The sequence below is a fragment of the Equus przewalskii genome, chromosome 6, assembly GCF_037783145.1.
Source record: "Equus przewalskii isolate Varuska chromosome 6, EquPr2, whole genome shotgun sequence".
Taxonomy (NCBI): domain Eukaryota; kingdom Metazoa; phylum Chordata; class Mammalia; order Perissodactyla; family Equidae; genus Equus; species Equus przewalskii.
Window position 1 is genome coordinate 6,406,492 of NC_091836.1, and position 17,903 is coordinate 6,424,394.

At 43.2% G+C, this 17,903-nt stretch overlaps 1 protein-coding gene across 15 annotated transcripts in view; it reads left to right on the forward strand.

The window, feature by feature from the left end:
• AMOTL1 (angiomotin like 1) overlaps positions 1–17,903 on the forward strand; it is a 154,382-nt gene that overhangs the window by 13,883 nt on the left and 122,596 nt on the right. For 7 of the 15 annotated variants that reach the window (XM_008513753.2, XM_070622903.1, XM_070622906.1 and 4 more), the window contains one exon: positions 7,198–7,332. In XM_008513753.2, the coding sequence (XP_008511975.1) occupies positions 7,248–7,332 (85 nt within the window). In that variant the 5' untranslated portion in view covers positions 7,198–7,247. Of the gene's footprint in view, positions 1–7,197; positions 7,333–8,820; positions 9,387–10,169; positions 10,446–17,903 lie in introns of those variants that run through there. The other 8 variants (XM_008513754.2, XM_070622907.1, XM_070622910.1 and 5 more) reach the window with 6 other exon arrangements.

Below are 17,903 nucleotides of genomic sequence, written 5' to 3' on the forward strand. Positions count from 1 at the left end.
ATCTATGGGCAAATTTGCTGAATGGCAGCAGTGCTATGCACTGTGTAGTGTTTTGATGATTTCCCAGGTGATGTATGATTTTCACAAAACTCTATTAAAGATGGAATAACTGGCTTTACGAGCCCCACTTCACAGAGTGGGGATTGAGCTCCATGAAATTGAAGTGATTTCTCCAGGGTCACTAAGATCCCAAGCTGGCTGAGAACCAGTTTTCTTGAAATATTTATTTTCCTTTTTCTTTCCTCATCAGTGTGTACTTGGGCATTATACTGCCTGGATGGCAGAATATGATGACAAATCTTTTGTTACGATTGCTGATTTAACCCTGAATTATGTGAAGAATTCGCAGGTGCAGACTCACCCGAGTTTCTCAGCTGTAGGTATGTCCGTCTCATTCATCCACTAAGCATTGTCTGACCCCAAGTCTGACCGGACACTGTGCTAACAGTGGGAGTAGAAGGGTGGATAAGATTTGACTTTGTCCTGAGGAGATGGCCTTCGAATGCAAATGACAATCATCTTGCAAAGAAAGTATTATCACCCAATGGAAAATCGTTGTCTTAAAGGAGTATCAAAAGTTCTGAGAAGCACGAAGGGAGAAGGAAATAACTCTGCCTGGGAAAGTTTCATGGTGGAAGGGACTTCTGAGCTTGGTCTCAACGGACTGACTTTAGAGATGAAAAGCCTGAGTCACTGAGTGTTCTGCAAAGGACTTCGTAATTTTATAACTTCATTAGGTATCCTAAAAATATGCTTGTTGCCACAGCTCCATAGAGAGTAGTAGCATAAATTATTTATTGGAGTACTTAAAATATTAACATCAATACATTCCACGGTAGCTTCACAAGTACTCTGCCCAGTTGGATAAGCCAATTTGAAATAATGGTTTTTAACTTACTCAAACTTTCCAGTTCTACAAAGTTGATAAGAATACTTGGAAACAAAGAAGAAGCCCAGAAGAATCATGTCAACTCTCGAAACATCAGCCATTTCAGACAAAGGAAGGCTTTACGCCCCTAGCATTTCCTGTCTTTTTATTCAATGTAGAGAAGTATTTTCTTTCACAGTGGATACTTAGGGTAGTCTACTCTTTTCTTTCGACCAAGAGTAAGAGTATTGTATTCTAAGTGCTGCTGAATTTTATCACTTGAATATCAAAAGCCCAGATGTACACTCTGATGTGTTTGGTTTATTTGGAGCTGGAGGGAAAAGAACTTTCCAAGTTTACAAATTGAAATTCATCAGAGCCAAATTATTGAGGCAGCCCAAGAGGAGACTGCCCTCTGCTCTACTGTGGTCCACAAAGTCACTGATGATTGGATTTTTCTAATAGCTGATACCAGGCTAGACTTAGTGCAATGGACTGAATGTTTGTGTCCCCTCAGAATTCACATGTTGAAGCCCTAACTCCAATGTAAGGGTATTAGGAGCTGGGGCCCTTGGCAGGTAATTAGGTCATGAGGGTGCAACCCTCATGAATGAGATCAGCACCCTTATAAAAGGGACCCCTAGAAAGTGTTCCAGCTGTCCTTCTGCCATGTGAGAATGCAGTGAAAAGTCAGCAGTCCATAGCTGAAAGAGTCCTGGCCAGAACCTGACTGTGCAAATCTCGGACTTCCAGCCTCGAGCACCGTGAGAAATAAATGCTGTTGTTGATAAGCCACCCAGTCTATGTACTTTGTTACGGCATCCCAAACTGACTGAGACACCTAGATCCTAGATAACGGGATCTTAGCTAGAAATTCCTCCTTGAGAAGAAAGATCCCACCATGTGACCTCTTCCCTCTTGTGCTGCAATTTAGTTGTTTGGTTCGTTTTCTGGATCTAACAAGATAGATCCACACCCTTTCCTTGTAACCAAGATGGAACATTCCACTGAGGAAGAAGGTCCATATCTGCAAGGCTTGCAGAGCATCAGAACTGGGTAAAAATCTTGATCTTTCTGGAAGAGCATCTCACCTTCAAGCAGCCTTTGAAGAACATAGCAAGGGACAGGCGGTCCTAGGACAGCTCAGCAGCCCTGAGGATTGTTGACGAATATCAATATTGTGTTGAGAATTTAAAAATGAATTGCTTGATTGAAGTGTTCACAAATGTAATGGACTGCCTGGGGAGGACACAAGCCCCTTCTCACTTTGCGAGAAGTCTTTGAGTCTGGGCCGGGTAGGCATGTTCTGGGCAGTCATGCATGAGGCAAGGGTTGGACTGAAGGCCCCAAGATCCCTTCCAACGCCCAGATTGTATTATTTGCATATCCTCGGTTTACCTTGTGCATGACTCTACACTTGCACTTAGTACATCATTCTGTAGTGATGTGTCCAGACATTTGTCTCCCCCACAAGGTTGAAAACTCTTCAGAGGAAGAGCAACATTTATCCGTTTCTATCCCAAGCATTGAGCACAATGGCTAGTACATAGGAGACACCAAGTAAATATCAAATGAATGAATGGATTCATTTTATATATCTATAACTATACATATTTATGAATATCTTGACATAGTATAAAGTTAGCAGAAAGTAGACTTGCTTGCTGTGAGGTTGTCCATATTCCTTAGAACCCGTGGTTGCTTGAATATCTGAATGATGGAATATGTCACCCGATTTCCCCAAACATGGCACTTCTAGTTAGTTAATTCCTTTTCCACAGATGGAGCTATAGCATGGCAGTTAAGGCAACATCAAAGTATGATCAGAGTTTTTCTGAGTTTGTATTCCTAGATCAAGCCGCCATTGCCAGAAGCGACTCTGGAGCTGTTGGTTAGAGGTCTAGGTGTTACTCGGCTGCTTTCGGTGGGTGGGTGTCTCCTGTGAATAATCAGGAGTGTAGTTGCATCCCAAGCTTGGGGAGGGAGGCAGGTGTATGAGGGGCACGGCTGAGCAGAGGAGCAGGGATGTAAACTGAAGTTAGAGATTAAGTGGAAGAATCTCAGCAAGTTAGACTGGATGAGAAGGTCAGAATAAAGCCAGGAAGCGGAGGCAGATAGGGTGTGGTTGTTAGGTGGAAAAATTCTAAAGAGGCAGAGGAGGTGGGTGAGGCTGCAAGGAGACTACTTTCCAAAGGGACATGTTAAACTGAGATATGCTTGTGCCAAACACCACCCTCCCTTCATATAGTCACTCATTCAACAAATATATACCGAGTGCTTACCTTGTGACAGCCACTGTACAAATGCTAAGGATACAAATAAGTAGGATCTCTGTTTTCAAGGATGTAAACTATGAACTAAACTCTGTAGACATATTAACAGGCCATTAGTTACAGGCTGTAACAAGGGAAGCCCAGGGAAGGCTGTGGGGAACACATCACCAGGGCTGAGATGAGACGGGAAGGATAAGCTGTAGTTAGCTAGGTGAGGCAGGAAGAACAGTCTTGCTAGAGCTCTAGGAATGGCTGAGGATACAAAAGACCAAAGAGCTTGTTCAGGGATTGCAAATACTTTGCTACGGCTGGGTCTTGTATGCCCTGTTGAGTGCTCTCGACTTTCTCCTAGGATAATGAGTCATTGGAGTATTTTAATCAAGGAGTGATATGATCAGATTTGTGCTTTAAAAATATATCACTACAATAAAGTGTGGAGAATGAGTTGGGGGAAGGAAGACCAGGGACCCACTGAAGTCATTGTTGTGTCTCAGTGAGAGATGATAGTGGCTGAACTAAGGCGGAGGCAATGAAAACAGAGAAGCAGACGCATTCCTGGGACATTTAAAAGTTAGAATGGACAAAGCTCGGTGCTTGATTGGATGTAAGATGTAAACAGTCAATCAAGGATGACAGTTTCCGGTTCAGGCAGCTGGGTAGATGGCTCACTCTAGAGGCAGCTCTGAAAAAGAGAGGAGGATGTGCCAGTTTAAAGGAGATTTCTGGTACAAAGGTCCATTCGGCCTCACACTACTCTTTAAGGGAAGAAAGACCTCCTTTGGGAACTTAGTGGTATCTGAAATCTGACTAGGGTACTTACCCACACTGGTCATTACCATTTATTCATCCGTTCCATCAACTAATAGTCATTACATATCACTTATTTATCCATAGTATCCCAGTATTCCATAGATCCCAGTGTCCAACTATGCAGACTGGTAGCTGCATAGTTTTTCAGCTTTATTGACATATAATTGACAATATTGTAAGATATTTAAAGTGTACATGGTGATGATATATGTGTACATTGTGAAATGATTTCTCTCATCTGGTTAACACCCATCACCTCATATATTTGTCTTTTTTTTTGATGAGAACATTTGAGTTCTATTCTTTTAACAAATTTCAATCATACAATACAGTGTTACTGACTATAGTCACCATGTTATGCATTAGATCCTCAGAACTTATTCATCTTACAGCTGAAAGTTTGTACCCTTTTACCAACCTCTCCCTATTTCCTCTACCACTGCAACACCCCAGCTCCTAGCAAACACTTTTCTATTCTCCGTTTCTATGAGTTCCACATTTTTTTCTTTTTAGAGTCTACATATAAGTGATACTATGCAGTATTTGTCTTTCTCTGTCTGGTGTATTTCACTTAGCATAATGTCCTCCAGGTCCATCTATATTGTCACAAATGGCAGGATTTCCTTCTTTTTCATGGCTGAATAATATTTCATTTTATATATATATATATATATATATATATATATATATATATCACACACACACACACTATATCTATATCCATTCATCTGTTCACAAGACAGTTTGTTTCCGTAACTTGGCTATTGTGAAGAATGCTTCAATGGACATGGGAGAGTAGCTATCTCTTTGAAAAAGTGCTTCTCAAAGTCAGAATTACAGCTGTAAGTTTCTCTAGGCTTTCCCGCTCACCCCACCCCCTATATTAATGTGTGAGCTACCATGTGCTGCCTTAGAGAAAAGTATTTCCTCACTTTCTTTTCCCACGGTTGCATTAATTTTTTCTCTCTTTAGTTCCTCCTTCACTGTCTTAGTCTTTGATAGAGTTTTGACTTGGATAGAGGTTAAACACTTTACAGAAAACCCTGAATAAGTTGTTTTATATGGCCAGAGGCCTGGAAAATATTTTCCGGGCTCCAGAGTTTCATGAGCACCTCTCATAAAAGTGTTAGAAGTGTTAGAGTTTCAGTAACAGATGTTATTGATCAAAGTCTTCCTCGAAATACTTGTGTTTGATGCAATTTCATTTCACATTTTGTGCTTGGCTTTCCCAAGCTGAGGTGTGAAATTCAAGCATCAGAGAAACCAGCAGAGCTCGTGGGTTGAAGTTAATAACACATTCAATATGAACCTATGTAGTCCAGATTAATAAAATAAAATGCAAAGATGTGAGAGCCTAACCTCACACATCCAAAGATATCGTCTTGCAAATCTGTTTCCTGGGGGCCAGCGGGTGCCTAGGCCACTGGGCCAAGAGTGATGCGGAATCTACTTTAAGATGACTCTCCAATTAATCAGTGAAACTCTATTTTTGTCAAACAAAGGTATTAGAATCTCCAACTCACTTCTCAAGGATGGTGCCAGGATTACTGAAGTTGTTTTGAATGACCAGTCTAATGAAAATAAATGTTGCTTTTTAAGGATGTAGTATTATCAAGGTTATTGCATAATCGGTGAAGATATGGGATGTTGAATATTTAGGTCATTTGATTAAAAGAGGATACCAGTGTGATCATGGCCCAGGACTGGATTTCTATTCCAGACGTATTTTTAGTTTTGCACAGAGAACATGTCTTGTTCCAATGGCAGACCACCTCTAGCCCCAATCCGTCACCTCTCATGTGCTAGGCTGAGGCTTCAGTTTGCTAATGGATAAATAATGCAGCTTTCTTGGCCCACTGCTGTGGGTAGATAGGCTGCCTTTGTATGTAGAAGTATATTATTATAGGCTACAGGCCTTAGAAGACTAAACAGGCTTTTGACAGCATCTAGTCCTAATTTCTTCATTTAAGTTGAGGAAATTAAGGGCAGAGAGAGTAACTGGTTTGCCTAAACTCACCTAGTTAGTGCCAGAGTCAGGGCTAAAATGTGGATTTATTGACAAGTCCAATGTTTTCACTACAGCATTGTGCCGTATCCATTCTTCTGTAGGATTCCCTTCTAAAATGTTTGGGTGCTTGAGTTGAACACAAATCCCTAGTGAGCCAGTAACCGATAAAGTACACTACAATCTTTGGTACCACCTGATATTTCACTAAAGATTTTTGGTTGTTTGTTGCAACTCCCAAGAGTACCACACTTCTCTAGGCAGACAGCCAAAAAGCAACAAATCCGTCTGCCATCCCTGTAGTCAGGCGGGCAGTGCAGGAACCTGCAAGGCAACTTCTGAACAGCATTCTTGAGACCAAATCAAGCCAGCCGCTCTGATTACAACATATGATAATCAGTGCCCATCCTAATTAAATTGACAGGATTTCTGCCAAGGTGGATGTCCTGCTTGCTGCATCACAGATTCTGTCAATCAGTCATGTTCAGTTATTCAGCCACCCCCATTTGAGGACCTGCTACACACAGAGCCCAAGAAAAATGTCCTTGTAATGTGGGCAAAAGTTTGGCCATGAGTTGTAATCTCCCCAGGTACAGTTTACAGGTAGAGATTACCCAGGCTGGGGGCCCTCGCAACATATGACTTTCTATCATGGTTTTCAAGAGGACATGGAAAATTGGTCTTCATGGTCCTTCTTGGCCCTGAGATTCTCCTTTAAAAAAATATTTATTATGTACTTTTTTCACATTATAAAAGGAATATATGTTTATTGTGAAAAATGCAGAAAATTACAAGAAAGGCACTCATAATTCCAATATAATGGTAGCTACTTCCAATCTTTTAGCTCAAATTTTTCCAATCTGTTTTTGAGGCATAGCTAGAAGTATACATCTATTTATTTTTTGTGAAATTGACATTCCATTGTACCCTACCCTGAAATTCTCGGAATCTACAAGGAATTCAGAACTAAACACAGTTCTTGCTCAAAGCCTGGTATGTGATTGTTGCTTCATAAACATTTGTTAACTGAATGGAGAGGGAGACCGTGTTCCTTAGTCTTGAGCAGCCTCATTGGAAGATCTCACACTCAGGCCATGCCGGGATCCTGGCTACAATCTTTGCATGCAAAAGAAACATAATGAACTAGAAACTGACTATTTTCTTTCAAGAAAGCTTCCCCCTCCCAGGGGAGCATCAATAGTAATTCATTTCCCGTTTTTTGTGCTCATTATTTATTTCAGGAGATTCCATTTGATCCGAGAGCGAAACATACAAGAGACTTGCTAGAAGCATGGATCTCAGTGAAAAATGGCCTTTGGAGGAAGGAGCCTGGTTGTCTCATGCTGGAATCCATCATTTTGCCAACACCAGAGTGGGTATGGCTGCTTTTGATGTCCCTGATTCACATGGTACTCTTCAGCTCCTGCACTCATTGTGCCAACCCCGCTGTACTCAGTATGTGCCAGGGCTGTTTGTCTTTTCAAAAGCAGCCAGGTGGTGGAGTCAGACAGCGCTGGGTTCAGATGCTGAATTTCCTACTTACAGGCTATGTGGCCTTGAGAAAATCTATCATTTCCTCAGCTCTAACATAAGAATAAGAATGCCTACTTCATAGAGTTGTGATAAGGACGTCATGAGTAACGAAGCTGTCATTTACCGAGCCCTTACCCTAGCCAGGTGGGGAGTTAATCATACAGCTAACATGTATCAGACACTATATTCCTGCTTATCTTGTCTCCTCTCCTCTCAACAGCGCTGCAAGGATTAATGTTGACAATAATGCAATCAGTATAAACAAAGTAGGTCAGCTCATTTTCCCTTCTTTTTCTTTGTACTAGCATCTGATTAATGCAACTCAGCATTAAATAGTGGGATGTTATCACTGTCCCGGAGTGGAGCATACAAATCTAAGAACTATAAGCCTGACTCAGAGCTGTGGTCCTCTTGCAGGGCTAAGAATCCTCCATCTACCATGCCCCAAATCTACTGGAGGTCTACTTTGGTTGTAGGAGCCATTCTATGGATGGGGAGATCAAGGGCCACTGAGAGTAATACATTCACATGATGCTTTTAGTAAGGATATGCCTCCCATTTGTTTGTTGTTCATGCATTCATTCAACAAATATTATTGAGCATCTACTGTGTGCCAAGCACTGAGAATACAAAAGAGAGAGCAAGATACACATGGAGATCACCATGTGCCCCATCTCTAAAATGGGGTAACTTATACAGCAACAAACATTTACTGAGTTTCTGCACTACACCAGGGTACATCTTCCAACCAAGACTACTACACACAATGGGAGATTCCCTCAAAGGAAGGTCAATGCTCTCAGAGAAGAATGCAGTCCAGGCAAAAACCAACAACTCTTCACTCCTGTGACCTGTCACACTGCCACCCTAGCTGCTTTTTAGAAATTCTTAAGCCAGTATCTCCTCACAGCCCAGAGTAGAGTTGAACCTCCTCAGCTCAAAACACAGCCCTTCTTGATCTGACCCCTGCCTGCCTCTCTAGACTCGTCTCCTGCTGCTCATCACTAAAAACAAACCCCTTCCTCATTGCTATATCCACCTACCTCTGGATCCTTGAATACATCGCGCTGTCACACACGTGTGAGCCATTGCAAAGGCTATTATTCTATTTGCCTTCTACTTGGCCAGCTCCTATTCATCTTTGAAGCTTCAACTTAAGTCATCTATTCTGGGATCTCTTCCTGCTGCTGCTCCCTACACACTCCCATCCTGGTCTGAATGAGAGGTTCCTCCTCAGAGCTGCCAATGAACTCACAGATCCCCTTATTGCAGTGCTTACCACACTGCACTGTGATTGTCCATATCTGGACAGCGTGTGAGCTTCCTGGGGCAGACATCTTGTTTTATTCATCTTTGCATCCCTTTCACAAGTAGCCTGGCAAATCCTTGATGTATATTTGATGGTTAGCTGGCTGGGTGGCTCGTTGAATGAATGGGGATATGAATGAATTATGGGTGGGACCACATCCTCTGTGTATCTCCACTTTCACTGAGAGCCTTTTTTCTCTATGGCAACCCAACTGCTTCTGGCACCACTACATCACTTCACCTTACTTTTGGTTCACCTATAGCATTTCATTCAACGACCTCAGGCTTGTTCACCAAAGCTTGAAGGCAGAGGACAGACAGGAAGCAGGTATGGTTTGTCCGCCAGTGCTTTTGTAACCTAGGCAATGGAATCATCCACCATAGAATTTTAGAACTGATAGGAGCCTTAGGGATCACTGTGACAAAGAGGTGGCTAGAAACTGCTTATTGTGACTAGCTCCAAACACTAGCGCATCCCTCTGTGAGTTTACCATATCATGTATCTGCAATCTTTGGGGCATGGCTGGCTAACAGGAAGGAGAACCAGATCTGTGTCTAGATCCGCCTAATGGAGAGGCACTGCTCTCAGGTAAGTGATGAGCTTCTGGGGCTGATGAAGAAGCTGAGCTCTGGTGAGCAACAGATACCATGATATCCGGCCCCAGTTCAGGCAATCGGTGTGTGATGATGGAGGTGTCCAAGGCAGAGTACGGTAGTGTTATGGTTTGTGGGTAAAACACCATAACAAGGAATCGATGTGGCTAAAATTTGAAAATCTTTGTGGGCAGCTGATGTTAGGGTTGTTCTCAGAGGCCTGGGCTAGGATTCAAGGCAAGAGCTCAGGTCTTAAAAGGTCTAGGTGAGGTGTCAAAATGGGAGCCTAGTGAAATCTTAAAGTGAGATGAGGAAACTCACACTCAGAAACGAAAAGTGGAAACCCCTATGTGGCAGGCCTAAGTTAGAACTGGACAAATTACAAAAAAAATATTCATAATCATTTTTTAAGTAGATACATTACACCAGACATCATGCTAAGCCTTTTTGTATAGATATAGACTGTCTCAATTCATTGTCACAACCAGCTTATTCTCATTTTATGAATAAAGAAACAGCCTGAAGAGGCTGAAATATTTGTGCAAGGCTGGTAAATGGCAGGGTAGGGATTTGAACCTAGATCTGCCTAACCTCGAGCCTGCCGTGGGCTACTGCCCCGTAATTCATCCTCGAACACCCTCTACTCTGCCTTCTCAGTTTAAGGCTCTGGTGGTCCAGTTAAGATTTCTATTGCTGGTTACTTCATTGTCATTGTAGAAAGGAGAACTAAGTCTGCGCAGGGCCAGGAAATAAACAGTGCTGTCACAATGTGTGGATTATCATCCAAGACTTTCCTACAGCTGCCTCAGCTAGTGCGTTGCCATGGCCCTGGCCCACCTGCCTGAGAGCGTCTTTCTTCCACATCCCACACCCGTCCCACCTCTCCCATTAAGGGCTAGCTCCATATTTGAGGCCAATGTGGGCCGATAGGGTTTCCATTTCTAGTGAAGTACCAGGGAAAGTCCGGGAAGTGTCTAGGCTTCTGGGTTTTGGGCTTGGCTTCATGGAATCCTCTGAGAACTGCATTATCTGCCAGGGAGGCTCAGTCATTCTGGTGAGTCATAGGCCTTGAGGCAGGGCCAGATCCATGGAACATCTGCCTTTGTGTTATCCTCAGAGCATCTCAGGCTGCCCTTAGGGTGGGATAGCCTCCAGGAAACTGGCTGAGGAGAACCCAGGATGTCCGTGGGTGATGTGGAGTTTCTGGAGGAAAGTCCCTGCACCACTCCTGCTTCCTACACCTCTACAAATACCCTCAAGGACCTGGGCCAGTGGTTTTGCAAACTTACTTTAAAGGTCAGGAATACATTTTCCAAATGAAATCATATGCAGTGCCTGACACACAAAACAGAAGGGGACCAGTGTTGAGCCAGAGCCCTGTCTCTGACTGGAGCATTGCAAGCTGGATTTGGCCGCTCCTTCGATTTGCCAGCTGCCACATCATACTCGTGGGGATTTGGTGCAGGAGGGGAGGCCTCCACACCCCTTCTCAGTGAGTCTATAAAACACTTATTCTTCCTGTTATAGATGTGCTCACTCAGCTGTTTGGGAATCCTGCTGTCATCCACTCTTCCCAGGGGACTCAACCCGCTTAAGCTCCTCATTCCAGGAGAGGCAGGAAGTGTGGGAAACATAACCTGGCAGTAGGGGCCAGATGTGTCTAGAAATGCAGTGGTGCTGTTCCATTATGATGATAAAAACAGGAAGGAGCAGATTGCCCTTCTCGTGCCCCTCAAGGTCAGGGAGCATTTTAACACGTCAGGAAGGAAGAAAGGAACTTTCTCTGAGAGCAGTCTGTGTGCCAAGCACTGCCATGGACAAGATTTCATTTCATTCAAATCCTCGCTGAAATCTCATCAAGTAGTTATTATCTCCATTTTGCAGATGAGGAAAGCCAGTCTTGGAAAGGCAATGTAACAAAGCCAAGCTCAAACAGCCAATGCCAGTAGAGCTCCCATTCAAACTCAGGTCTTCGTGCTCCAGAGCTATGCTCCGTCAGTTTCAAAGGGCAACACCATTTGGCATCTCCACCTTTCTGTGAAGCTTGATCCTTTTTATCTATTTCTCTTCCATATGATATGGTAAAAAGACTAATACAACGGAGTCTGTTACCCATGATCTCCTATTGGCACTTTTTGAAACAAGTTTCATAAAGCTCTTTTCCTTTTATGGAGGAGATCACAGTCTAGGCAAGTTTGGAGACATATCAAAGATTAGTGGCAGAACTTGGGCTAGAACCCAGGCCTATGCTTCTCCTTCTGGCACCTGTACTATGCTGATTGCTAAGGCCATAGCTTCTTGGAAAAATCATTTTATTGTGAAAGAAAAGAGGCCACTGCAACCCAAGATGACTCTATTTGTAGTCTCTGAAAGAAGCGATTCTCTCTCAGGCCTCTGTCCAAGATGCTGGGGTGGAAAATGTGAGATCAGAGTGGTCTCTGCATCACAGCAGAAATTTGCATTCATCCTATGGATTTCTTTTTTAATGGTTCAGTCGTGGATTTCAATTGCAACAAATGTTTTTGCCTTTAATCTTAACACAGGGTGTTTTGTCTGATTTCACTCAATAGATCCAACTGAGGGCGAGTTTGAAGTGTATGATTTTCCTCTGCAGGGACATTTTTCTGTGTATATTTTTGGAATGGTTCTTTATTCTGATTCATGTCCACATACACCTTCTAGGAGCTTCTTGGCTCAGGCAGAGTTTATTTCCTTTGATATGATGTTGAGTGAGGAGTCTTTTAAATCTTCATCTCTGTTCCATACTTGGTAATAGGGATCCTGGGGAGCTGGACGGATCCAATTTGTTTACAAATTTCACAAAACACCTTGCTTTTGTTAATAGCATCTACTGCATTGGTGTTTGAATTTTTCGGAGAACATATTTAGCATTTTTACCAAAATGAATCCTTGGCTTCCTGTCAGACTTAATTTCGTATTGTCTCTTGTGTTATATTGTCATTGCTAAGGATAATGATCCTTTTTTTCAGGTGAGATTTGGTTAACTATTTTTCCTATAGAGCCCATTTCTTTCTTCTGGAAGTTATAAAACACTTAAAGCCATTATCTGAGGCTTGATTTTCCTTTGAGGGTAATAAAGCAACCATGTTTTCTTTCTCCCTTTCATCAAAGATTGTAAAGAAGTAGGGTGGGTCATGCTAAAAGAAAAGAAAAGAATTGCTCCCTCAGAGGAGAAATGTCCTTTGGGCCAACTCAGCCTTGGAGCCAATGCTGTGACCAATTAAGTGCAAATTTCTTTTTGATGAAAGCTTATGGGGGGGCATATGCTTGTCCTTGGTGTCCTCTGTTGGTTTGTCCAAAGAGGATGCAGATAAGAGACAGGATAACAGAAGACAGTCATGCTGTGCTCAGGCAGCCAGGGCCCCACTTTTCCCTCTTAAATCAGGCCTGCCCACGCTCCCCAGGGAGACGAGGGGAGGAGGGGCAGGCATCGCTTCTCCTCTCTGCTCTAACTAGCAGAACGCCTCCAAGGGACAGAAGGCTACCTGCAGGGAAGAAGAGCAAAAGGCAGTGACAGCAGGAGAGGAAGGCAGGAGGGCTCAGCCCACTTCTTTCTGTCTTTGATGCTTCAAATTGGTGACCTCCCAGGGGTTGGGGTTAGGAAGGCTGGACACAGATCCTAGTGGCCTCTGGCTACCATTCTAACTTGTTACTATGACATTTGTGTAGCTCTTTCTTACAAAGGGAAATGATAATATACCTTGGCTGAAAAAACTTCTCCCCATGTAGCGGTTAGCCCCTCACCCAGCTCTTGGAGGAAGAAGCCGTATCTGTGTGAGATCTCATCTCCCCCCTTTCTCCACTGACCAAATTGCTGTGTAGCCCCTAGGGACCCCGGAGTCAAAGCAGCTTATTAAGGCTGGCTGGGTACAGAATCAGGGGCCCTCTCTGTGGCCTTTCCTCTAAGCAGAGACTGCAGCTAAGGCAGCCCTGCCACTTCTGCTGCAGCAGCCAGCCAGAGGATGACGGCATTCCCAGACTGCCCGGGGCATCGTCCTGACCCTCACCTGCAGTCTCTGCACGCTGAGCAGGATGCCATGATGGACATTGTGCTCAGAACTCCTCTTCTAGCCCTCCCCACCCCCAAAGCATTTGGAGCATGTTCTTAGCTCTGGACGTGGAGCCAAGTATTCCTTTGATCCTAGAGTTATAGCTGATGTTGTTATATAGCCAAACTTCATTTACCGAGGAGTGAGGGTTCTGATGGAGTTTTCCAGATAGCTGAAGTATAACCCTTTATGCCTACATTTTGTTCAAAGTTTTACTGTTTTCTGATAGCTGGTAAGACATTTTTCTATGGCTTTTTCTACAGTTTCTTGCCCTACTAAACAGAAAATAGTCACACCTCAGCTTATGATTGGAGTTGACCAAAATTTCATTTAGAAATATATTGCCTTTAATTTGCAATTTATAATATGATATCGAACTTGTTCAAACAGTTCACATACACATTTGAATATGCTTAAAAAAAAAGTCTGCCGGGACACACAAGAAGCTGTGGACAGGGTTTCACTCTGGGGGTGGAGACTGAGATGGGATGGGAGAGAGGACTTCCGTTTTTTGGTTTATACTCATCTGTACTAAATGCTTTTCCCTTTACCTCGAACATATATTATTTGCTTATTTGATAAAAATTAACTTAGAACTATATATTATTATATGTTGTGTTTTTCCTTTACTTTGAACATATATTATTTGCTATATAATAAAACTAATTTAGAATTATATAGTATGTATATTATAATATATATGTATATATATGTGCATATATATACATATGAATATTAAAGCTAGGATTGGGTTCCCAGGCTAGCTCCCAAAACCCCGCACAACTCATGATGTAGCAGGGCAATAGTAAGAGTGGATTGAGATATTAGGCCCCTGTGTAATCTGCTTCTGTGGGAAACCTGAGTCCCAGAAATATTTTACCCTGAGCCCCGGAGATACTTCCTCCTTGCCGCTTTCTCCTCACGGCCCACTCTCTAATAAATGCTGCCCTAGAAATAGGGGGAAGGACTCCCTCTTCCTGTCTGCAGGGGCTATGGCAGCAGGAGGCTCACTCTTCTCCTAGGACACTCAAAAGAGGGGACTGCGGCAGGCTCAAGCCCTCTATGTGGGGGAGAAAGGAACATTTACTACGCACCCAATGGGTGCTTGGTCTGCCTCATACTTTACACAGTTTTGCTTCTCCTGACAATCCAGTGAGGTAGTATTCTTGTCAGGAAACTGAGGCTCTGAGAGGTTTAGAAGTATCCCTGAGATTTCCCCCTAATACTTGACAGTGCTGAGCTTCCAACCTACAAACTTGTACACTGTACTTTATAACTCAGTGATCCTCCAGCAGAACCATTTCTTTATGAGAAGGCTATAAAAGTCCAGTACAGATAGGCACTTTGGACACTGCCTGAGGTTCAGTAAGGTCCTCTGTCAAGGAATCCCTTATTAGGAGGTGAGTGACATGAGGGCAGGAACCTGATCACCTTTGTATTTGCAGTGCCTAGCACAGTCCTGGAAGCATGGTAAATTCCCCATGAATGTTTGTTTGATTAACAGGACATATTATTGTTTGATCTGCTCTGCTTCCTACGATAGAAAATTGGAATCATATATTTTAGAAAAATTTTCAACAGCAAATATTGAAACAAGAAAAATATTTTCTCATTAACCTTCAGTTGATTAGGAAATTCAAACAACTAAAGTGCTATAAGGAAAGTTCTTGGCTTATGAATCATCCATTCATAGGAACAAATTGAAGGGGAGTCTGCTGGAAGTTAGAACAGCTTGGCAGGCTCCAGAACCTAACCACCAGGGGGAACATTGATATCGCTCTCCCCATGGGGAAACCTGCTTCCAGCTCCAGGTAACCAACTTTCAAGCCAACGCTTAGAGCAAAAACGAAAAGTCAGGGGCAATGTAACATTGCCCTTAATTTGAAGCACACTCCGTGGTTAGCGACTCTGTTCAGTAAGTGAAAGTTGTTAAAGGAAAGAGCCCATTTTTCTCAGCTGTAAAGGAGCATGCCATCCAATAACTCATATTTGCTTGTTTTTCACAATGTGACAGTCTCTCTTCTGGGGGCTCAAAGTGCATTAGTTTAGTGTACTCTCACCACAACCCTATGAGGTAGGTATGATTATTATCTCCATTTTTGCAGAAAACTGAGGCTGGTAGAAATGAAATTACTAGTTAATAGTGGAGCTGGTATTAGAACCAAGATCCGGCTGACCCCAAAGCCCTCTATAGACTGTCTCTCTTGGAACACGAAGGCTGGTTCTCTCTCGATATGATGGGGAAATGGATGAGACTGAATGTGCAGACGGTCTGTTTGAGTCCATCCACTCATGGGCTCAGTGGATCAAAAGTGGTCCTGCTGTTAGGACCAATAACTGACCACTAGAATTGGCAATGGCAAGGCCAGTCTTGATCTTGACAGGAACTACTTTGAAAGCCTATTTGCCTTTAAGAGCAAAATGAAGAAGTGGACACAATGAATGCAGACAATTCTTTTGATGAATGTTGTTGTAAAAGGCAAATGAGAATTGAGAGTGGTAGTTGGAGAGAGGTGGAGCCAAGGAAGGATTTTTTTTAAAGATAGGAACATAGTGGCATGTCTTTATACTGATGGGAATGACCTAAGACAGAAGAAAACATTAATTTAGGTAAGAATGGGGAAAAGCCAGGTGAGAGGGCACATGATCTGGTCCACAATGGAGGGGTTGGCCTTAGATGGAGGACAGGGGGTTCCTCCATAGTTACAGAAGCAGGAGAGTATGTAAATCAGGCAAGTATAGAGTGATTGCTGGGCTGCACTAAGGTCCACTTGAGATTGGTCATCACAAATTGAAAATAAGACCAGGCAGCATGATGGTATGCTTCTCCAATCATCTTTTAGCTGGGTGCTGGCAGAGAGAAAGGGTGGAGAATTAACTTTTATGAGGGTTGTAGTTTTTTCAGCTAAGTAGTATGGAGAGAGAGAGAGATGAATTTGAAGGTATATGTAAAAGAGAAATGATAATAATAAACCTGGAAACTAAGGTGGGTAAAGGAGGTAGGAAGGTCATGAGGAGAGTAAGGGACAGAGAAAAGGTCATGGGATAAGTAAATTACAGGTGCTGTTAGCGTCAAGGAGACACTGGATTAAGATAACAGAGAGAATGTGCTGGAAAGGTAGGAGGTGATGGTTGGAGAGGAGAATGCTTGTCATTGAGATTATGAGTGGGGTTACTAGGAGAGCAGGGAGCTGCAATGGTTGGAGGAAGTCAAGAACAGGAGAGGAGGTTGAAGAGTTGAGAGACCAGAGTAGGAGAAGAATCTACTATGTAGATTCGGAAATAAAAATTATCAAAGGAATAGTATTGGGGAAAGTGACAGTGAGCTGGAAGCCAATATCTTCAAGAAATGAGGTGAAATAACCCAAGGGTCTATAGATGGCAGCAATAAGTAGGAGCGGTGGGTAATATGGTCTGTTATTTTAAGGAGAGCCAGGTTTTGATCAAAGTAAGAAATTGAAAGAAACATTCAGAGAAGAGGCTGAGGATATGGGGGATTTTGCTGGTGATGAACCATGAATTCCCGAGGGCAAATGGGAGGATTCCAGGAGGTGGGAGGGGATGGTGTGAGGCGTGCAAACATTCACTCAAGCACATTCACTTCCTGAATTGGGGAGCTCAGATTGTCAGGAGGGGGAAAAAAGAAGAGGATAGAGAGATAGGCTAGGCAGCTCAAGAATGACTGCTTCAGTGGGAAGGACAGCCCCACCCTGCTTCCCTGGCATTCCTCCATGAGCAGTGATGGCTAAAGTGGCTACTTTCTATCCATCAAGGTAATTTGCAAACCAAAAGCTGATAGTGGAAAACCCAGAGATGGCTGAGTGTTTACAGAATTAGAGCACATTGGCACAGAGCTGGAGCCCCCAGGCTGCTGCAGCTGGTGAACTGATCACTTTGAGACTATAGAAGGCACCCAAGAGGTTGCCCAGGCGGTTGAATCCAGTCTCCAAGGACAAGCATGGAGGAGGGACAACTATTTTCTAGGATTGCACCTTCCTTCCTCTTAACTCCTCCTGGCATCGGTGCAGGCTCTCTCTCTGGAACATATCCCAGAAGCCCAGGGATCTCCCAGGCACAGCAGTCAGCCAGTCCTGGGGGAAAATACATAATGCATCTGCCCAAGTTATTCAGGCCACTGACCCGGAGAGGGGGATTCCCACAAGCTGACATGAATTACCTTAGGATCTACAACTCAGACTCTCAGACGACAACTTTTGTTTCTACATTCTGCATTTGAAACTGCTCAACTCTATAGAGTAGAAGGAGCATCACTCTGCTCTCCTCAGTCAGACAGACATACAGATATGCACACACACATCACAGTGTTGTGCAGTCATCCATAAGTTTCTTGACTTCCAAGGCTCAGTTTCCCTACCTGTGAAATGGAGACATATTACCTTTCCTCCTTGAACCTGCTGGTTTCTTAAGGGGAGGAAATATTG